The following is a 20,879-nucleotide window of genomic DNA, read 5'->3' as shown; positions in this document are numbered from 1 at the left end:
CCTGCTCCCGGGCCCCAGACCCACACTCCCGCCAGCTGCCGCGCGGACCCAACTCGGGGCCCAGGCCCAGCCCGCCACGAACAATGCGCGCCCCGCCCCGCGCGCCCATTGGCCGGGCCCGATTGGGCTGCGCGCTGGGCGGCGGGCGGCTCGGCGCGCGTGCGCGGGGCGGGGCACGGGCGGGGCACGGGCGGGGGCGGTGCTTTGTGTGCGGCGGCGGGCGCGGGGCGCTGGGCGAGGGGCCGCGGGCGGGCGGCGGCATGGAGGAGCTGAGCAGCGTGGGCGAGCAGGTCTTCGCCGCCGAGTGCATCCTGAGCAAGCGGCTCCGCAAGGTGCGTGCAACCCCGCCCGCCGCCGCCCGGCCCGGCCCGCCTTGTCGGCCGGCTCACCGCCCGCTCTTCTCTCCCCGCAGGGCAAGCTGGAGTACCTGGTCAAGTGGCGCGGCTGGTCCTCCAAGTGAGTTCCACGATGCGGGCCCGCCTGCCCGCGCTCGCCACCTCGCCGGGAGTGGGGGCGGCATGGAGACCTTCGGTCGCGCGGTCTTGGAACCGGGGGCGACCGCGAGCAAGGCGGGAAGTTCGCGGGGTTCCCGCGCGCTCTGCGGGTGGGGGCGCCAGCCGGGACTGGGGCTGCCCTTTGTTTACGAGTCCGCTGGGAGCGGAGCTGGGCGGCCTCCCTCCCCGGAGCCCCCTCCGGCCCTCCAACCCTGTGCCGCGAGCTCCCCGGGGCCCATTTGTTGCTTGCGCCCCCGCCCGGCGCACCTCTTCCCGGCCCGCCGGGGCAGGCGCGGGACGTGAGCCCCCTCCTCCTGTCCATATTTTCCCCGCTGTAACCTGAGCTTCCTATTGATGGATGTAGGATTCCCCCTCCCCCTTTCTTTCCTTTAATGGAAGGGAGGGGACGAGGAGTCCCCTGAAGCTTCCTCCGCAGCTGCTCCGCACCCCTTTTTACCTGACTGACTCCCCTTTCTTTGCTCCAACTCGGGTGCCTAGCCCCTGCTCGCTGGGACGCCAGCTACATTGTTCCAAGTCTGGACTGTCTGTGCCCCTCAGTCTCCCCCTCCCTGCGTCCTGGACCTGCCTTCCCTTCCCTCCCTGGCTCCAGGCCAGGGTTTGGGGGATTCCTTCCCTGCAACTTTGCGTTTTGTTGGGGGGATTTGTTTTCCTCCCAGGCGCAGATCAGGAGTCCTCTTGTGGCCTTTTTAATTGGGGGCTTGAAGTGGCAGTTTCTCTGGGTTTGAGGTTAGGGCACTGGCCTCAAGGACCTCTAGGACCTGGGTTGCCTTTGAAGGGCCACTGAGCCAAGGTGTCCTTGTCTCCAGCTGGGCTAGAGGAGCAATAGCGACCCAGGCAAGGGTGCATCTCTGACCCAACCTGCTCTTTGCTTTTCCAGACATAATAGCTGGGAGCCAGAGGAGAACATCCTGGACCCACGGCTGCTCCTGGCCTTCCAGAAGAAGTGAGACCAATAACATACAGGAGGAGGGGAGAGTTGGGGGCCAGTGGCCAGCTGCAGTGTGCTGGGAGCTATGGGCCCTTCTAGGGAGCTTGGGCTGGGCTGTGATTTGAGGTCCCATAGCATAACAGTCCCCAGATCCCCTATGCCATCTCCTTGGCTGTCTATGAAAGCAGAGCACCTTGAGGTCCCCACCAGCACTCTCCGTGTCTGAGGAGTCCCTAGTAAGTGCCACTTTGTTCTCTGGTGACCAGCCTGGTGACAGTGACCCTCCTCTGTTCCTTCGTGAAAAGGTTCTGCTTTCTTTTGGCCTTTTGTAATCTGTAGACAGCACTAACAAGAACCAGAGGAGCAGGTTTGCCGCACAACCACAAGCTGTCCTCTTGCCCCTACGGGAGGGTGCCACTGAGCAAGAGAAGGCTGACAGGGCGCTGAAGCCATAGCGGTTGCGCCCCTTGTGTCCAGAGCAACACCTTTGCTTTGCTCCGAACTGCCGAACAGGCCTGAGGTAGAACTGGAGGTGGGGTTGCCAGGCTCAGGCTGGATTTGCTTGTGGGAGTCTAGACGTCATTTCCACCTGTGGGTTGGAGACCTGGGTTGAGGTGTTCTCAAGGAAGGATGGTGAGGGAAGGTGATGGTGTGCCTGTCATCCAGGGAGAAGCCTGTGCGGTAGCAAACTGTGGGTGGTGGCCGGATGCTTTCCCCTTGCAGAAGCTTCCCCGTGTTCAGAGGCAGATGACTTGGTTGTCCAAGCCTTCCAGCTGGGGTCACTCTGGCAGGCTTGTTCCCTGGTAGCCCACGCTGTGTTCACATCTCACCATAGCAGGACATTTTTGGATCTTCCCAGGGGTGCAGTGATGGGGGCCTCCGGTGTAGATAGGTTTTGGCAGGATGAGAGGAAGTAGATGCAGGTGCTTGCTTTGGAAAATCTGTTATCAGCAATCTCATGACCTTCTATTTAGTTGGCTTTTAACTAGTATTTAGTTATAAGTTGGTCCTATGAGCCTTGATACATTGCAGGACCTTGGTTCAATTTTCAGAGGTGGCCGCCTTGGGTGAGGTGCTCTGACACATTCTATAGTCCCAACCACGCAGAAGGCAGAGGCAGGAGGATCACTTGAACCCAGGAATTTAAGACCAGCTTGGGCAACACAGCAATACCTGCCTCAGAAAAAAGACAGTGTCCTGGGACTTGGGGTGTCCCTCAGTGGTAGGGCACTTGCCTGGCATGCTCGATCCCCAGCACCACAAAGACAACAGACAGCGTCCCATATTGTTGAGTGGCAGTGTGTCCTAGCTTTTGGTTAAAACAGACAAGAGCCAGAATATCTGAGAGTTTCAAGATTTTTTAAACCATGGGTGGCCAGGATTACATCATGGAAGAAATAAAACCAGGAAGGTAGAAGATCTACCTCCTCCTATCCAGAAAGATAGGCTTATCTGAACCAAGAGCTGGAGGTTACTTGCTCAGGGTAGTGGGGGCATGTCGGGGAAAGTCCCAGGTTCACAGCACTCGGTGCCCAGGTCATCTGTCAACAGAGGAGACCCAGGAGATGCCCTGTTGGGTTGCACATCACGTCTGGGGCCCTGGTGGCTAGGGAGTATGAGTTTTGCCTGGGTGTGCTAATCAGATTCTGTAGGAAGTCACCTTCTCAGCCCCCAAAGATGGTGTTTGTCTGTTTTATTCTATTTTAGTTTATTTTTTACCCAATTCTTTTATTTATTTTTATGTGGTGCTGAGGATCAAACCCAGTGCCTTACACATGCGAGGCAAGCACTCTACCACTGAGCTTCAGCCCCAGCCCTGTTTGTCTGTTTTGATTACTGGAGTTTTCTCCAGATCAGACCCCTTCCTGTGGGGAGACCTGGAGTATGAGCTTCATCTAGGGGCTGGTGGCTGTGCGCTTGGGAGCGCTTCCTGATCCCCGAGGCAGGAGGGCTGCAGCAGGGGTATAGGCTTCAAGTTCTCGCTGCTGCTTCACAATTAGGCACTTCCATTACTTCTATCAAGGAGCTAGAAGGAGGAACCCAGGAGAGCCTGAGTCAGCAAACTGACCCTGGGGAACGTTCACAGGCAGAGGTGGGTCTGGAGCCCTCCATGCCCCGGGGCCAGCAGACAAGTGAGGGCTTGGTACTCTTGGAACTTTGATGCTAGGGCATTTTTCCTGTCTTCTTGCCTTGGTCTTCCTTCTATGAAAGTGAGAGTTTGGACCACACACCCCCAAAACTACTTCTGGTTAGCCAAGCTAAATTTCTGCAAGATATTCCACCTGCAGAAAGTTCTTAGGTGGAAACAAGAACTACCCATCATAGCTTTGCTCTCATCTCTTCCATTTGTCTTAGCCAAATGCCAATGAGCTGGCATTCCTGTAGAAATAAGGATGACCCTTGCCACAAAAAAATGGGGTCTGGTCCTTTGCTGTGGGCATTTGGTGGACACAATGCAACTTTGCAGCAAAACAGTTGATGAGCTGCTGCAGACTAGAGCGACTGGGAGCCACGTGAGGTGTTTGAAGCCACGGGGCTCCTGGATGGTTGGAGAGGATTGTGAGCAGTGCTTTTCCATGCTGATCAGTGCTGTGTCTTCAGGGAGCACGAGAAGGAGGTACAGAACCGGAAGAGAGGGAAGAGGCCCCGGGGCAGGCCCAGGAAGCACACAGTTATGTCCTCCTGCAGCCGCCGCTCCAAGCTCAAGGTGAGCGTGCCTTACCTGCTGACCCCATTTGACTCCTCCCCTTCTAACACCTCTGTGGGCAGAGAAAAGGTTTCAGGGCTCATGGGTGGGGACATCACTTCTGCAGAAGTTTTCCCCTGCTCAGAAGGCAGGAGCCCCCTTGTGTGCTGCCTCCAGGCCTCTGCTAGTGGGGGCACTAGCAAGTCGCAGAGTCCTCCCTTTCCTTCCACACCCCTGGGGTCCAGCAGGGTCAGACTTGACCACTGACCATGATTCTCTCTTGCCCCCAGGGGATATCATCAGGAACCAGAAAAGTACAGGAAGTGTGCATACACTAGGTCCTCAGATTTATCATGTAGATGTGGACCAGCAGGGCTGTCAGTCAAGCCCAAGATATTGGGGCATCCTGAGCCCAGCCCTGCAACACAGGGCTGGCTGAAAGGCCAGGAGCCAGGAGGAAGGCAGGGGCCATGCTGTGCTGGTGTCTTGGGACTGTCATGTCATCCCTCCCCTCCCTGCCATGATGACCACAGCGAGGTAGACTTCCCCGCATCCACAGGTGTGCACACCAGGTTCCTTGACGTCACTCCTCCACTCCCGACACAGCAGAGGCAAGGTGGGAGGGGAATCTGGCCTCAGTCTCTGATGTGTCTTTGATTGTTTTCTCAGTGAACTGCTATGGACCCTGGCATGCCTTGGCCATGAGGTCAGTCACTCCCAAAGACCACCCTTCCAGGAGGCTGTGAATCCCTACTTCAGAGTCTTGCCAGCCGGTCTGCCTGGGCTTCACTTGTCTTTCAAATCTTCCTCCCCAGCAGGACAGCACAGGCTACAGAAGCCCCATGGACTGAGGGGAGTGTTTGGGGTGATGAGACTGGTGTGGCTGCTCAGTAGACCCTCCAGGTTTGACAGGTTCCATCCCTGTTCAAATCAGGAGAGGGTCATTGCAGGGAAACGAGAGCGCACTCCATCTCCCTAAAGCCACCTTAGAAGATTCAGCCCAGCAGGCAGCAAAGATTCCTAAGAAACAGGAGGACACACTTTGGCATTTGGGGAAACAGAAGAGGAGGGAGTGGTGTGTTGACCCAGTGGCTTGTGCAGCTCTGGGTGCAGTGCCCTTCATGAATTGTCTGCCAGGTATCTGGAGCAAAATCAGTCTCCCTTGAAAGCCGATGGTGTATGGGAAGTTAGTGTATGCTGTCTCCTCATTATTCTGACAATTTGACAAACAACCTGTTTTTTGTTTTGTTTTGCTTTTCTACTCTGCCTTTAATTTTGCATTTCATGGAACCTTGTAGAGCCTGCTAGATCTTTTGAAGACCACATGGTAAGCAGTTACTCCTCCGTGGTCTGGAAGCCACAGAGCTGCTGTCTGCAAGCAGTCCCCTGAGGAAGCCTGGTGTCCCGGTCGTGGGACCGGGCAGCAGAGATATGACACATTCCTCCTTGTCTTTCCAGGAACCCGACGCGCCCTCCAAATCCAAGTCCAGCAGTTCCTCCTCTTCCTCCACATCGTCCTCGTCTTCCTCAGATGATGATGATGACAGTGACCTAGATGCTAAAAGGGGCCCCCGAGGCCGTGAGACCCACCCAGTGCCTCAGAAGAAGGCCCAGATCCTGGTGGCCAAACCCGAGCTCAAGGATGCCATCCGTAAGAAGCGGGGACGCAAACCCCTGCCCCCGGAGCAGAAGGCAGCCCGACGGCCCGTGAGCCTGGCCAAGGTGCTGAAGACCGCCCGGAAGGATCTGGGGACCCCAGCCAGCAAGCTGCCCCCTCCTCTCAGCGCCCCTGTGGCAGGCCTAGCGGCCCTCAAGGCCCATGCCAAAGAGACCTGCGGCGGCCCCAGCACCATGGCCACCCCAGAGAACCTGGCCAGCCTGATGAAGGGCATGACCGGCAGCCCCAGCCGTGGAGGCATCAGCTGGCAGAGCTCCATTGTGCACTACATGAACCGGGTGAGCCAGAGCCAGGCCCAGGCGGCCAGCAGGCTGGCACTGAAGACCCAGACCTCCAGCAAGTGTGGCCTTGGGCTGGACCTAAAGATGAGGACGCAGAAGGGGGAGCTGGGGATGAGCCCCCCAGGAAGCAAAGTCCCAAAGGCCCCCAGCAGTGGGGCTGTGGAGCAGAAAGGGAGCAGCGCAGGGGGAGGACCCCACACCCACAGCAGCAGCAAGGTCCCTGCCGGGTGCCCTGGTTCCCAACTGGCACCCACCCAGGAGCTGAGCTTGCAGGTCTTGGACTTACAGAGTGTCAAGAACGGCATGCCTGGGGTGGGCCTGCTTGCCCGCCATGCCACAGCCACCAAGGCTGTCCCTGCCCCCAGCCCAGCCCCAGGGAAGGGCACTGGGAGTGGCCCCAGTGGGGTGAGCGGGGCCAGCATGGCCACAGAGTTGGGCAAAGGGGAGAAGCTGGCCTCCAGAGCAGCAGCACTACCCACCCCTGCAGGCAAGAGGGAGAACGTCAAGAACAGCACTGCCCCCAGCGGGCAGGAAGGCCACGCAGCCCCGGGAGAAGTCCGCAAGGCGGCCATGCTGTCGGAGATGAGCACCGGTGAGGAGAACAGCAGCTCAGACTCAGACCCTGACTCAGCCTCAGTGCCAGGTGCTGGGCAGAGCCTGTCCGTGTCCATCCAGACCAGCCAGGACTGGAAACCTACCCGCAGCCTCATTGAGCATGTGTTTGTCACCGATGTCACAGCCAATCTCATCACTGTCACGGTGAAGGAATCCCCCACCAGTGTGGGCTTCTTCAGCCTGAGACATTACTGAGGCCCAAGGCCCCCACCTGCCCAGATCTGCCCCCTTCTCCCTCTGCCTTTGGTGATACGTGACCTGCAGCCAGCAGCTGAGGGCTGTTTCTGGAGGTCTGCACCACAGGCTTGGAGACTTCTCCCCAGACCCGACCCTGCCCTGCCCTGGAACTTCGGGCTGCCTCCTTGCCTTGCTGGAGCCTGGCTTCCCCTGTGTTCCTACCTCTCCAGGCCTCCCTTCACTCCCATCACCTCAGGAAGTCCGAGTGACCGGGTGGCTCAAGTCCCCTGCCTGGACGCCGCAGGTCTCCACATGAATTTGGGTGCCCCTTCCTAGCCTGAAATGACCAGTCAGACCTGCTTTGTTCCCAGTGCTGGGAACAGAGGAGGAGCTTCTGGTACAGCTATCTGTTCCCCACAGGGGTGGGGAAAGTAGGGTGGGACAGCCCCCAGCATCCTTTTGCCTGGCACCAGTCTTCAGAAGATGAAGTGGGGTGGGGAAGGGACCTGGGAGGCAGGAAGCCCAACCAGAGCTGTGCCTGAGCCTTTAAGGTCGAGGTTGAGGTCCTGCCCCAGCAGCTGCAAGGACAGTTGCGGAAAGCAAGGTTGGTGACCCCAAAGAGGCTGGCTTCGGCACCTTCTGACCCTGCTTCAGAGTAACACTTCCAGCCCACAGTTGTGGGCCTCTGAAGTCCAGCAAGGTAGCATCAGAGGATCCTCCAGGTTCAGGAGTAGGGACCAGATGTCACTGTTGCCTCCTGCCAGCCTGTGCCCCAGGGTTTGTTGGAGTACATCCTAGTCCCAGGGCTGAAGCTGCTGGGCCTGGAGGAGGGGGTAGACACAGGCTGGGAAGCCGAAGGTGGGAGAGTTGGGCCAACGGGCCTTGTGCAGGCGGGGCCTTTAGCAGGCAAGCTTCACTCCCTGAATTTGCCGGCCTAATCCTGTGGCCCCTGGGCGGCCCTGGCAGCCTCACAGGAGGACGGGGAGTGCAAACGTTTGCCGCAGGTCCATGACCCTGACCCAGTGCATAGGCCACTCCTTGGGTGCCACTTTCCCTGACAATCCACACACACAGAATATGGGGGGTTCCATATTCTGCTTCCCAATTGAGAAGCAATCTCCCTGTGCCATTGTGGATGTGGGACAAAGTTTGAGCAGCCCACCTCGCTGAAAGTCCTGTTCCCTCCCCTCCAGGAAACAAGATTCTGAGCCCATCCAAGGGCCTCCCAGTGCTGAGTCTTAGAACTGCCTTGCTAAGATTTCTGGTCCTTGTCGGGATTTTTGTCCAGGGATGTCAGCAGAAAGGTGGTCAGAAGGTGGCAGTGGTAGGCAATCTGGTTTTGTGATGCCAAAAAAAAAAAAAACCAGGGGAGGTCTGGAACGGCCACTGGCCTGCAGAGGGGCTCTTGGCTCCAGCTGCCTTGCAGAGAGCTGTCCTTCCTCATACCAGCCCTGACTGGGTGGTTCACAGGGGGCTTGCCAGGCTGCAGGGCTCCCAGATCCTCACCCCCACACCAAATAGGAAGAGATGGCCTTTGTGTAGCCAAATTGACCTCAAGAGTGTGCCTTTGGGGACAGACCATGTCCATGACTGCACTGAGGGTCATCCGGGTCCACCTGACAGGGAGTGCTGCCTGCAGCGGGAACAGTGCCCACCCTGCAGGTTCCTTCCTGCCAGGCGCTGTACTGCCTTAGAGGTTCCTTCGAGCCCTTGAGGGGGACCTAGAGTCCCGCTAGCTGTTAGAGAAGTAGGGGTGTTTGTCCCTGGGTGTCTGGGCTGACTGACCAGCCTTGTCCCCAGCTGCCGAGTCTCTCCAGACCCCGATTTGGTGCCTTTCTTTCTACCAGCTACTTCAATCCCAAAGTTTAAGTCTGCGAACACCTTCCCAGCCACTCTGCCTTCTTGCCGTGTTGTGTGTCGTGACCCCAGTGTTTTATGTTATGGAAGAGCGTGTACAGGTGCAAGAGTCCCGGCTGGAGGGGTGCACCAGACGTTCCAAGTCGGTCACTTATGTTTACCAATAAATAAAAGTAGTTCTTTTTATATTTTCATTGGCTGCTGTGTGTGTGTGTGTAGCTCAGCATGGGTCACGTGTTACCTTGAGATTCATTGTTGCTTGACTCCTGAGGGTCCAGGTGACCTGTGCCACAGTGTGTACTGAGTGCAGTCTTAGCCCATGTCTTTTTTTTTTTTTTTTTTTTTTGCTTCTGTATTGTGAAGAGGCCAGCTTGTCCTCTTAGAGACTGTGGTGTATTTTTATATGTATTTTTGGTACCAAAAAAAGTGCTCCTTGCTTTGGTTACACTCCAAATTCTGACCTGACTAATAACTCTGGACCTGAGGCTTCATGGGGGGAAAGCTTGTGGGGAGAACCAGAGCTTTGAATCAATGCCCAGAACTGTCTTGATTTCTCTTTTAATTAAAAAAAAAAAAAAATAGCCAAATCATGTATGCTACTTGCAACAACTTTAAACCATAGCTGTTTGCTTTCTTAGAGAGAAGGAACAAAGTGGGTATGTCATTACCCTGGGAAAACTTGATTGCTCTGCATTGAAACAGGACAGCAGTCTGGCCCCCAAATTCAAATGGGACAAGGAAGTGGCTCCCCCAAGGAAGCCCACGGTGGTGTGGGGAAAGGGATCTGAGCAGGGGACAGGTGGTGCCTGGATGACCGGATTTTTACCCCAGTGCATCTCACAATTCTAGGTTTTTCTATTGCTTTATTGGAAAACTAACATAGGTTGCAGGGGGCTTTAGTCTGATGTTAATTTATTTCACAGAAGGACTTTAATGGATGGTGCCAGAAGATTCTTGTCTTTTTGTTAATCCTTAGTATATCAATAAATTTTTTAAAACTTTTTGGCCTGGTACATAATGAGTGATGTCTGGAAACCAAATAGATTCTGCTTTTCCTGTCTTGGGGCAAAATATTCACCTGGATACTGAATAGTTGTGGCTTGGAAAAAGACAGGAAAAGGCTTAAGCATTTTTAAAAATATTTATTTGCTTGCTTATTTGTTTATTCTTGGTACTGGGGATTGAACTGAGATGCACTTTACCACTAAGCTGCACCTTCAGCCATTTTATATTTTATTTTAAAAATAAAGGGTCTTGCTAAGTTGCTGAGGCTGGCCTTGAACTTTCAATCCTCCTAATCCCTCAAATCACTGGGATTAGGCTTAATCATTTTCATGGGGCACAGAAAAATATGTTTTTGGAAGCAAGGAATGGGGTTTGATTTTGAGTGAGTCTACACCAGCTGTCCACAACCAAGGGCAATTCCAGTGGACACTGGGCAATGAATGGAGACAATTTGGGTTATCATACGGGTGGGGTTCTACTGGCATCTAGTGGGTAGAGACCAGGAATGCTTCAAAAATATCTTACAATGCATAGGACAGTTACCCACGACGAAAATTAGCTTTCCCAGGATGTCGGTAGTGCTTTTTGAGAAACCCTGGTTTAATGGGAAAGACAGGAAAAACACTAATCCAATAATGATGGGCAGGAGGAAGGAAGGATGCTACTGGCATCCAGTGGGCAGAGGAAAGGATCGATGCGACGTATGAGGAAGTCACATGGAGATGTCTCCCAGATGCATATCAAAGGTAAAAGAAACCAAAATTCTACCCCTCTTCCAGTTTATCTTACTGAACTACACCGCGGAGAAGTTCCAGGGAGTTGCTGTGAAGGTAGAAGACCTGAGAGCCGGGTCGCTGCGGCTCCTACCCCATGGCTCATAATAAGGAGATGATTTGCTTATTGTATAACCTTCCCTGGTCTTTCAATTTCGGCATGAATTTATTCATAAATTTCAGTCTCCAGGGAGAATGGAGCTTCCTTTGAAGTGAAGAGAACTTAGGCCTAGATGCCCGATGCCCCTGGCTGAAAGGCTGATTGGGGCAAAGGCCTGAGTGTTTCAGTTCAGGAGGGGACCCCACCGCGGATAGACACGTGACGGCTCCCCAGCTCCCAGCTCCGCAGAGGCCTGCGCATTTGGAATCGCAGAAGTAGGCAGTGATGGGTGTCATTTATTTGGGTTGCCTCCTGAGGCCGTTTTGGAGAAGGTGAGCAGGGCCGACCCAAAGGGTCCTATGCTCTTTTGCAAACTGCATAAAAGGATTGGGGACATCCTGGAAGGAACAAGCTGACCGAGTGCGAGTGCGAGCAGGCGCCGGCAGGCGTGAGAAGCCACGCTGGTGAAAACCCATTTCTACAGATCTTGGCCAGACCGGTGCAGGCCGTGGCCACACAGGCCTTTGTTAGTTTCAGCGCTGCTAATCTGATCGTGTAATCTACCGCCTTCCCAAAAGAATGGACTGTGCTGAAAGAGGCGCGACCCATCCCAGGACCCAGCCGCGCGCCCCGGGGCCTACCCGAGGGTGCCAGGTGCGACTATGGCAGTGCGGCTTGGAGGACCGAATCTTCGCGGCCGGACACTTTCTTTCTTCCCTCCACTCTTGCGGCTCGAGCCTCCAGCCTCAAGGAGGGCGCGGTGACGAGTACCCCTCGCTACCTTGGCTGGGGGTAAGGGTGAGGGGTGTTCTCTCTGTTGCAGTCGGGAACCAAAAAATGTGCCGCCTCTCTGGGGGGAGGGGAGGTTCCTGAGACCTAGGCTGAAGCTGCGGCCTCTAGAGGGCGCGCGCGTCCCATGAACTTGGCGCCGCCAGAGCTTTGGACGTGCGGGAATCACTCCGCACCGTTGGCTACAGGCTGCCCCTAAAGCTATTGCACCGCCTGTACGCTGCTGTTGCGAGTGGGCCTCTGCAGTCCGGGTCTCCGAAGACGGAAAGGAAAGCCTGGGAGCCAGCCTCTATCGCCACGCCACGGTCAGGCCCGGGACTTCGGGCGGTCATCTAACTTGGACCGCTTGGAGCCTATCCTCAGGCAGCCGCATCTAGGACTCCAGCTGGGACTCTGGGCGTGGAAGAGTTTTGATGAGAAGAGGAAAGCCAACTGGGACAGTTTTACCCGCCGTCCGCCTCCCCTTATGCACAGCACAGGGTCTCCATCAGGACCCGTGCGCCGGGATCATCAAAGGCACAAAACAGACCCTATCCGACACTCCGCGAGGAGTCATAAATATTCCATTCATCCAGGACAAGGCTCCGCTCCGGCAGCGGCTACAAGAGTCAGTCCTGCCCTCGGGACGCAAGGGACCCGGAGGTGGCCCTCCGCGCCTGATCTCCGCCTCCGGGAGTATCTGTCAGAGACAGTAGCCCGCCGAAGGAGCTCATGGCCAAAGCCAAGGCTGAAGGTGGCCAGCGAATCCGAAGGAAGGGTAGGGTCGGCGCACTCCCATTTCCTCAGCAGAAGACACCAGAAAGAGCGGGTTGGCGGGGCGGCGGGGCGGCGGGACCTCTGTTGCCCGGCCACCCCAACTCGCCCTCTTTGCTCCTTGATTTCCGTCGCCCGCCAAACAGCCCGAGACAGAGTCTGCCCAACCCAGGCATAGATCTTGGACCTCTGGTGCCAGCGACCCTATTGGGCCCTGGGTGCAGTCTGCTCACATACGAAAGACACTCAACGCTCAGCGACCTCTGGCGTCAGGGCGCTTCTTGAATCCTAGGACCTTCCCTCTGGTCACTGAGATGGAGGAAGAAGGTGAAGAGGGCTCCGCCAGGAGCAGAAGACGAGACCATGTTCACACCCTCCCCTCAGGCTCCGTGAGTGCTCCCGGTTCGAGGTTTCTCCGCGGGGAGCCGTCTGCGGGGGACTTTAAAGGTGGAACTGGGTTCAATGCAATGGCCTCTCTGGAGATGTGGAAGGTGGCTCCTCAGTGCCGGCTTCACGACCCCACCCCCACTGCCAAGTCTGCTGCCCTGAAAGATCCGGAACACTCCCTACTGGTACCCTTCAATCTTCTTTCTCTCGATGGTCCCTTGCTCAGCCCTGGGGTATCCGCCCGCCGAGAAGACCAGGGGCGGAGAGGCGGTGGGCACTCGGGAGGGCGCGCGGCTGCGGCGCGGCGGCTCGGTGTTCACTAATCACATCAGCTCGCTCTGCGCCGGCTCGGAGCAGGCAGTTGCCTAGCAATACCCGCGAATTCAATTCCTCAATCAATAGGCGCGAGGCTCTGCATTTCGGGGAGCGCTGTAGAGACTGGGTGGGACTGGGGCACGGTACCGCGGTTTTAGGGAGCAAGCCCTGAAGGCCAGGAGCAAGGCTACCAGACATCTGGACCTCGGAAAACAGCGACATCTAGCCTGGGGGTGGGACGCGCAGGGGCAACCCCGCCAGAGAAAGGGAACCCCGAAATGGCGCGCATCCTCCCGGGGTCCCTGACTTATGCCCTGGTCCCAAAGAAGTGTAATCGGTAGGCAATGAATGCCACGAGCCTCCCAGGGGAGACAGAAGAAAGTCACGTCCCCCTCCCCCCCCAAGCCCAGCCCCCCTACGTGGGGTACCCTCGTTGGGGAAGGGTTTTCGCCCGGATTCTGTCTCCTCCCAGGCGGAAGGGAAGGAAGGTGGGGCCTGGGATGAGACAGGAGGTACCAGTCGTCCCCTCCCAGAAGCTTCTTCACTATGCTCAGAGAAAAAAAATCAAAATAATAAAACCAAGACATATGTCTATTTACAAAGTATATATTTAAACACGTAAAAAGCGGTATTGGATACAGACATTCACATCCAAAGAAGATAGGTACCGAAGCTTCACTCGAGTTGAGGCGGAGATCGATTCGAGATTTGTACAAATCTGAGAATTAAATAAACCCAACACGCGTACAGCTCGCGCAGTTGCAGACTCCCACCACGTAGCCTTCAGCCCCTGCCCACCCACCCCCCAGGTCAGCGTCTCAAGAACGAGCGAGCGAAGGAGACACACACGACCGACCGTCATGGACAGAGATGACAGGAGGAGGGGGCGGTGGGCAGAACCAGGCTAGCCAGAGGAAGGCCGGAGGAAGAGGCAAAAGTCGGCCCAGGAAGGCGGGAGGTGGGAGTGAGGAAGGACAGAGAAGGGAAGGCGCTGCCAGGTAAGGACGCGTGTCCCGGAGGTACGCTCCACTCGGTAACCGAAATGCCCCCTCAATGCAGTTTTATCTGAAAATAGCGACATTTAAATAAACACACTTGGTCGATGGCGCTTCTTTATACAAAGTCTAAAATACCAGTTTTACAAATGTGAACAGATAAAAATCCCCATTCCGGGAGTTTCTCTTTAGGTGCAATTTGATACTCAAAAACAAAATCGTGTAGTACACCGTTTCGCTCTTGTTCTCTCCTCTTTAAAGGCAAGAAAGTCTGGAGGGGAGAGAGGTTGAGAAGCTGGAGGTGGAGGGCCGGGCGAAGGGGTCCCTCCTACTCCCCCCACAACCGCGAAGCTCCCGCAGCCCAGCCCTGGGGCCCCGCCTCCGTCGACGCGAATCTGTGCTTCGTCCCGCGCGCCAGGCCCGGGTGCCCTCCCTCGACGAGCGTGGAAGTTAGAGTTTCGCTGGCCCTTTAAGGGCGGGGAGGGCGGAGAGGCTGCAGGATCAGTGCTGGAGGGACGGAGGTGAGGTGGAGGGGGCAGATTTGTGCTTTTGAGCCAAAAAGGGGCGCGCGTTCTGCGCCCTCCGCGCGCGGCGCGGTCGGGAGCCTGCCTAGGCGGGGGTGTCACGGGACTGGCGTCGCCACCGCCTCCCGCGCCGCAGCCGCCAGCACTCCCAACTCTCGCTACTCCTCCCCCTTTGGCGGAGTTTGAATGTCGAGTTCACAGAGAGAACACTCCGCGAACCAAAAAGGCCTATAAATTACAGCTTTTGCTCTTGGGGCGGGGGGGGGGGCAAAAGTTCTGATGCGCATTCTTCCACGAAAACTCCGCCTTGCCCCTCCTTCCCCAGGTCCCGCGGGGCCGCGAGTCCTGCGCCCGGGCGACCCTAGCCCGGAACTCCCGGACGCCCAGTGCGGCGCGGCGAGGCCTGGGTGTGCTGCCCTCTCCAGCGCTCCCGCCGCGGGTCCCGCAGGGTGGCCTGGCGGGCCGTGCGTCCCTCCGAGAGCTGGGCCCGCCCTTGTCCAAGTCTTCCTGGGAGGTGGGGCCAACGTCTCTTCTGGCGAAGCTAGAGGACGCGCAAAGGAAAAGTCCACCCGAACACTTTTCTTGTAAAACAACTGTCTGGAGCTCTGGGCACGGACACGCAATCCTCCCAATTTATCCTGGCATTTCGGGAATGTAAACAGATTCGTTGGATTTCTTTTCTCTCTGCGGAGTAAGGAGAGGAACGGAGGGGACGGGGAGATTTTATCCACAAGACACACACACGATCTGCGTGTATAGCGCACACACCTCCCGTAAAGTGCATTTCCTGGTGTGGTCCTGGAGGGGGACTGCTCCCCACCCACCCGCGACTTTCTGCCTTAAACATCACACACAAAAAAGTTATTCAAGTTAATACTTTTTCCCCCTAATAGACTTCTTAATCTTAAAAAAAAAAAAAAAAAAAAAAAAAATAGAAAAAGAAAACCCAGACTGACCCCACCCCCCTTTTTCTGATTGGGGAGCCAACCTTTTGTTGGTCTGGCTGGCCAATGGGGAAAGAGAAAAAATCCGGGCCCTGCCTTGGTGCCAGGAGTCTGGCATTGGGAATGTGGAGAAAGGAGGAGGGGCGAGGTGGGCAGGCGGAGTCCCTCCAGGCACCTCAGAAACCCGGTGCACAAGCCCGGACTTCCCTAGTACCCTGGGATGGGGGACAAGGGACCCCCTTTAGTCCAAACTCGGCCTGATGCCCCACCAAACCGCACTGCCTCTCTTTCTCCTGTTTAAATAAAACAACTTCAAGAGTTGAAATATATATATTTAGATATTTTTCTTAAATAACATATTTACATCTAATAGAAAATATAACTCTAGAGATAATTTTCCAACCAAAACTGAGGGGGAAGAAGGAAGAATGAAAGGGACTGAAGGGGTGTGAAGTTAGGGACAGGACCAGCCAGAAGGCCACATCCCACTCAGAAATAAAAAGCACTATGCCAAGTTTGCACCCACTCGCCTGCTCTTGTCCCGGGCTCTCCCACCCGGCAATTCATCTTTTCTCTTTAAAAAAGCCTTGGTCCGTGTTACTTTCCTTGATGGTGACGGTTAAAAAGTTTGAGGTCACATCGGTGACCACCACCTTCTCCAGGTTAGTCAGGGAGGGGCTCCAGGATTCTTCCTCTGGGTCCCCGAGGATTCTGGCCACTGGGATCCTGGCGATGAGGGAGGGTCTCCCCCCCTGGGCCCCCATGTCCCGATACAGGCTCCCCACAGAGCCTGGGGTGCCTGAGCCATGCCGGACCCTGGGGCCACCAGGGTCCAGGGCACCCTGGCCTTTGGTCTCCAGGAAGGCTGCCCTGTGTTTTATAACCCTGGCAGGGAAGGTGTCCACCGCCAGCTTGCCCGTGGCCTCTGCCGAGCTAGGACTGGTCACACCACACTGAACCAGGTCCGAGTCCTGCCTCCGGGCCAGCTGGATCACGCTGTGTCCAGCTGGGAACTTTCCTGCCCCGGAAGGGGTGTCGTCTAGCTTCCTGCCCTTGAGGTAATCTCCGAGGCCATCGCTGGATTCTCCCAAAGGCCTCTGTGAAGGGTCCAGGAGCTCCTTCCTGGGCTTGGGGCCTCGCTTTTTGGAGCTGTCCCCTGGTGAGCTGGGCTTGTCTTCTACTCGGCTGGCACCCCTTTCTCGTTCCCTTTCACGTTCTCGATCCCTCTCCCGGTCCCTGTCCCGGTCCCGAGGAGGTTCTGCTCGGCAGGTGCTGCTGGTGCTGCTGCTGCTCCCTGGGGGGGACAGACCCATGTTCCGAAGGCCTTCTCGGGCCCGGGAAGTGGAAGCCAAGTCCTGGGGTGAGCGGCCAGGGTAGGGGATCCGGATGCCCCGGGCAGAGTCACTTCTGAACTCATAAGTTTTGGCCTTGGCCTTAGCCTGGGCCTGCAGAGAAAAGGTGGTGTCAAGAGGGAAGCAGGGCCTCACCCACACCCAGGTTCCTCCAGCCTCTACCTCCCAGCTTCACCCTCTGATTCCTGGCAAGCTCTATATGGGTAGGAAGGAAGTGAGGCTTAGTGGTGGTAGTCTGGGGGAATGGGGAAAGACCTGGTCTGGAAGCAGCCATTTGCAGCCTGCACACTTCTTGTATTTCATTATATGTTCATTTGGGATGGCTGGGGGAAGCACAAAGGCATTCTTGTGTTGCTAAACACCACCCCCAGGACACCCTTTGGTGCTACCCACTGAATTAGTGACTAGCTATCAGGGGACTCCCTCCCACACTGCATATAGACATGTCTATTTGCTTCACAAGCCCTCAGCCCCTGACACCCCTGCACAGACTCCACATCACTGCACCCATCCCGGGACACTGCCATCCTACCTTGAGGAGAAAGGTTTTGGGTTTGGGTCCCCGTTTTTTGGGACCATAGAGCTCCATCTCTCGTTCCCTAGAGAAAGTAAGGAGGGAGAAGAGATGTGTGAGTAAAGAAACCAAGTGAGGCTCCAGTTCAGGCTGGAGGGAGGCCACCCTGCATCTTTGCAAGTGAGTAGAGGGGGCTTAGAAGGGTCTGTACCTTTCCTCAAAGGCTGCGAGCAGACGAGCATCCAGGATGTTTTCTTCTGGCTCCCATGTGCTGTACCTAAAAGGAATCAGGAAGAAGTGGGCGTCAGTCCCGGGAGCAGGGAGAGAGAAGAGGGCGTGTGTGTGTAACTTTTCTTGTTGCCTTGTATTGTATCTTAATGTAGTGGGAAAAATAGGAAGAAAGAAACCTCCCGAATACAATCTGGGTGTGAAAACTGCATATAACCTACTTACTTCTGCGACCAGCCCTTCCATTTCACGAGGTATTCCATGCGTCCCTGCGGATGCAAACGGGAAAATGTGTGTGTGCATGGGGAGGAATGCATGACGAGGACACAAGAAATACATACAAAAATGCATGCACCAAATGAATGCTCGAAACCCCACAGCCAAAGGCACGCGCCCGCTGCATCACCCCTGCAAGAAACGCTGCACTAAGTGCATGCACCGGCATTCATTCCCCACCCCGCCCCCAACCCATGCAATCTGTGCATCGCTGCAAGTATAAGGAAAGCGCCAGGGCTCAGAGCTGCCGCTGCTGCCGCTGCCGCCGCTGCTGCTGCTGCTGCTGCTGCTGCTGCCGCCGCCGCCGCCGCCGCGGCCGCTGCTGGGACCTGGGGGAAGGGAAGCTGCCTGCAGCAGGGGGAGGGAACCAGGGCCCGAAGGGGAGGGCCCGGCCGCGCCGAGGCCCGAGGCCCAGGGCACCTACTTTCCGTATGCGCCGCTTCAGGAGGGCTTCGGCCGCGAACACCCGCTCCCCCACCGCCGAAAGCTCCATGTTGACTCGCCGCTTCCCCCCTCGGCCGCTTCCAGAAGCAGAAAAGCAGCAGCCAGCACACGACAGACCATAATACTCTCCCGCTGACGTCAGTTCTCCTCCCTCCCCGCGCTCGCTCCCTCCTGCGGCCCCCCCGCCCGCGCCGCTGCGCTCCGCTCCCTGCTACCCCGCCCCTCGCTTCCTCCCGCCCCACGTGTTGCTAACGACGTTGCTAAAGCCGAGCGGCTGAAGGCTGCTCCTTGCCCGCTGATTGGTCTATCTCCGGGCCACGCCCCTCTCCCTTTCTCCCCCGCGTTGCTACGTGACCCGCGTTCCAATCGCCAGGGGGCGGAGTCTGAAACCACTCCAGAGGCCGAGCGCGGAGGAGGGGGCCGTCGGCGGAAGTGACGCCACGAGAGGGCGGGCTCTACCCCTGTCAGTCTGCAGAGCTGGCGAGGGGAGCTGGCTGCCCTCTGTCCTCACCCGAGCCCCCTCCCCCGCCGCCAAGTTGTCCCTCCGGTACTCCGCGTCCCCCACAGCTCTCGCTGGGACCTCCGCGGCGGCGTTAGACAGGCCCCTCCCCCGCGGCAGACCCCGGCCCGCGCCACCTCCACCGCCCGGGACTCGCGCTGTCCCCTCCCCCGCCGCCCGCGCCGCACAATGCACAATGCACAGGTGCTGGGACGCTGAGAGCCGCGCCCGAATCCCGGGTCCTGGCGAGCGCCCCGGCTGCTCCCCACTGCCGGCCCCCTCCCCCGCCACACACCCACCCACGGTCTCCATGGCAACGCCCCCCCCGTCGTCGCCAGCCCCATCCCACTAACGAACCGCTGTGCCTGCGCCTTGGTCTTCTGTCTCGCAGAGCTTCCCTCACCTACCCCGCCAGCCCCGCGAGCAGGGTTGTCCGAATGCTCGCTTGGCTCCGAAGGCCAGCGCAGCCCGAGTGGAGGCCAGGTGCTCGGGTTCGAGCCCTCCCACATCCCGGGACAGCGGGCACTCGCGCGCCTCCTCTCCCCCGACCATCCCCGACGCCGGGAGCCACTTGCCCCTGTCCCTAGCCGGCACTGTTCTTCCCTTCCAGGCCGCGGCCGTTAGGGTCCCCAACGTCAGCTGCCCCTGACTTGACCTGGGTTTAAGGGCGCGGACGGCCTGGGTCAGAGCCTGGAGCTTGGCTAATTTTGGGGTGCGCGGATGGGGACTCGTCTGGCTTCCTACAGACTCAGGCACCCGGCCAGCGAACTTCCTGTCCACTACTCTTCCGGACGTGCGTTGACTGATACCCGGCGAGAAATGACTACGTGGGCGTTGGGGGCGTCGCACGGTCCTCTGCGGGCTTGGCGAGAGGGTCTCCGAAGATGGCGGGTCTGGAAAGGGAGCAAAACCGGCCGCGAATGTCTCAGCCGCAAGCTTGTGCTCGGCTCTCGGTGACCAGTGGCGGGGGGCAGCCGCGGGAACTGCAGCCTCAGTCCGGACTCAAGGACCTCCCAACCTTTTCTCTTATCACCCAAGCTCCAGATCACAACGCCCACTCTCTGGAACCCACGATTTAGTTAAAACACCGATTATCTTCTTGACTGGAAGCGGATTCCCTTGACCAGGGATGGAATGGGGTGGGATAAAGGGAAGAGTAAAGAGAAAAGGAAAAGAACGACAGAGAAAAGAAGCGAGCCAAGGAGTCTGGCTTCAAGGGCAGGAAGCCCAGAGCGGAAAGCTGGCCTCGTGTCGGCAGCGAGGTGCACGGGCAGGCGGGCGCGGCGGTCCTATTCGGGAGGCAGGGCAGACAGAGTCGAGCCCGTCCCCCCTCCCAGTCCTCTCGCCCTTGGAAAAGAGGGTTCCAGTTTTTGGCCTTGCTCCCAGACTTTACAAGGTGGGCGCTAGCCTGCAGTCCCATCTCTACGGTTGTCCTGTCTTAACGAACAGGTCGACGTCGACGCCCGGATCGCCCCGGTGACCCGCACCCGCCGCCTGCGAGAGGCCGCCGACGGTTGCGTCCTTAATCATAAAAAGTCATTCCCGGTAACAAATAGTTTCGTCGACCGGTGCCAGCGATACAGCTGTTTCTGTTTAAGCTTAAATACTTTCCAACAGTTTGGGCAGTAAAAATAAAGTTGGCTTCAGCCGCCTATAAGTGTCTGGTTTCCCCGCCCAGAGAAAGCCCACCCTACGCCCTGGGTCTGGGTCGCTCTGCTCGCCCCGCCTGCCCCTCTTGGAATCGCTGCTCGCCCCGGGCGACGGCTGCCGGCCACCCTGAGCCCGCGCCCTCCACCGTTCTTCTCAGGCTGCAGGGCCACCTTGGAGCCAAAAGGAGGGAGCCTGCCGGGCAGCAGAAGACCAGACCCGCCTGTCCTTTCACCCTCCCCCCACCCTTGGGAAGCTCTTCTGCATCCAGAAAAATGATGGTTTCCCTGCAGATAGGGTTTCCGCATTTGTGTCACCGAGCTGTGCTTGCCTTGGGTGCCTGTAAGGACCCGGGTTGAGGCACGCAGAGGTCGGTGAATGGTTTCAGTTTCACGCTGAAAAAGAAAAGAGCTCTCCTCCTCTTCTGTGCTTCTCTCCCTTCCTCCTCTCTTCCTCTCACAACCCTGTCCTGTCTCATTTTCCCTTCTTTGCCTAAATACCCCTGAAGCTCTGCTGTGAGAAGGAACCTCCTGCTGCTGCCGGCTAGGGTCCTCTCCTGTGCAGGGGCACTGGTGGTGTTTATGCTTCCTGGCCCTA

At 57.4% G+C, this 20,879-nt stretch overlaps 2 protein-coding genes across 5 annotated transcripts; one reads left to right on the top strand and one right to left on the bottom strand.

Moving 5' to 3' along the window:
• Positions 1-200: 200 nt before the first annotated feature.
• Positions 201-8,931, top strand: Cbx2 (chromobox 2). 2 transcript variants are annotated; one of them, XM_047545387.1, is made up of 5 exons: positions 201-332; positions 413-456; positions 1,393-1,458; positions 4,045-4,150; positions 5,588-8,931. In XM_047545387.1, the coding sequence occupies exons 1-5, from the start codon at positions 261-263 to the stop codon at positions 6,896-6,898; spliced, it is 1,599 nt and encodes a 532-aa protein (XP_047401343.1). In that variant the 5' UTR covers positions 201-260; the 3' UTR covers positions 6,899-8,931. The 2 variants fall into 2 exon arrangements, with proteins under 2 accessions (XP_047401343.1, XP_047401344.1); XM_047545388.1 differs by lacking the exon at positions 1,393-1,458.
• A 6,426-nt stretch (positions 8,932-15,357) lies between these two features.
• Cbx8 (chromobox 8) lies at positions 15,358-18,270 on the bottom strand. 3 transcript variants are annotated; one of them, XM_047546988.1, is made up of 5 exons: positions 18,117-18,270; positions 17,642-17,685; positions 17,400-17,465; positions 17,207-17,273; positions 15,358-16,767 (listed from the first exon to the last, which is right to left on the bottom strand). In XM_047546988.1, the coding sequence occupies exons 1-5, from the start codon at positions 18,183-18,185 to the stop codon at positions 15,886-15,888; spliced, it is 1,128 nt and encodes a 375-aa protein (XP_047402944.1). In that variant the 5' UTR covers positions 18,186-18,270; the 3' UTR covers positions 15,358-15,885. The 3 variants fall into 3 exon arrangements, with proteins under 3 accessions (XP_047402944.1, XP_047402945.1, XP_047402946.1); XM_047546989.1 differs by having other exon boundaries at positions 17,642-18,021; positions 18,117-18,234; XM_047546990.1 differs by lacking the exon at positions 17,642-17,685 and having other exon boundaries at positions 18,117-18,216.
• Positions 18,271-20,879: the final 2,609 nt, after the last annotated feature.

This window comes from Sciurus carolinensis, chromosome 3, assembly GCF_902686445.1.
Source record: "Sciurus carolinensis chromosome 3, mSciCar1.2, whole genome shotgun sequence".
NCBI classification, from domain to species: domain Eukaryota; kingdom Metazoa; phylum Chordata; class Mammalia; order Rodentia; family Sciuridae; genus Sciurus; species Sciurus carolinensis.
The sequence above is the reverse complement of the archived record's forward strand: the minus strand, read 5'-3'. Positions and strand labels throughout refer to the sequence as shown.

Coding starts and splice junctions, on each gene's coding strand:
- Cbx2 (XM_047545387.1), top strand. CDS start 261: ATGGAGGAGCTGAGCAGCGTGGGCGAGCAGGTCTTCGCCGCCGAGTGC. Junction 333..412: donor TGAGCAAGCGGCTCCGCAAG/GTGCGTGCAACC, acceptor CTCTCCCCGCAG/GGCAAGCTGGAGTACCTGGT. Junction 457..1,392: donor TGGCGCGGCTGGTCCTCCAA/GTGAGTTCCACG, acceptor TTGCTTTTCCAG/ACATAATAGCTGGGAGCCAG.
- Cbx8 (XM_047546988.1), bottom strand. CDS start 18,185: ATGGAGCTTTCGGCGGTGGGGGAGCGGGTGTTCGCGGCCGAAGCCCTC. Junction 17,466..17,641: donor TGGAAGGGCTGGTCGCAGAA/GTAAGTAGGTTA, acceptor GATTCCTTTTAG/GTACAGCACATGGGAGCCAG. Junction 17,274..17,399: donor CTCGCAGCCTTTGAGGAAAG/GTACAGACCCTT, acceptor TACTTTCTCTAG/GGAACGAGAGATGGAGCTCT.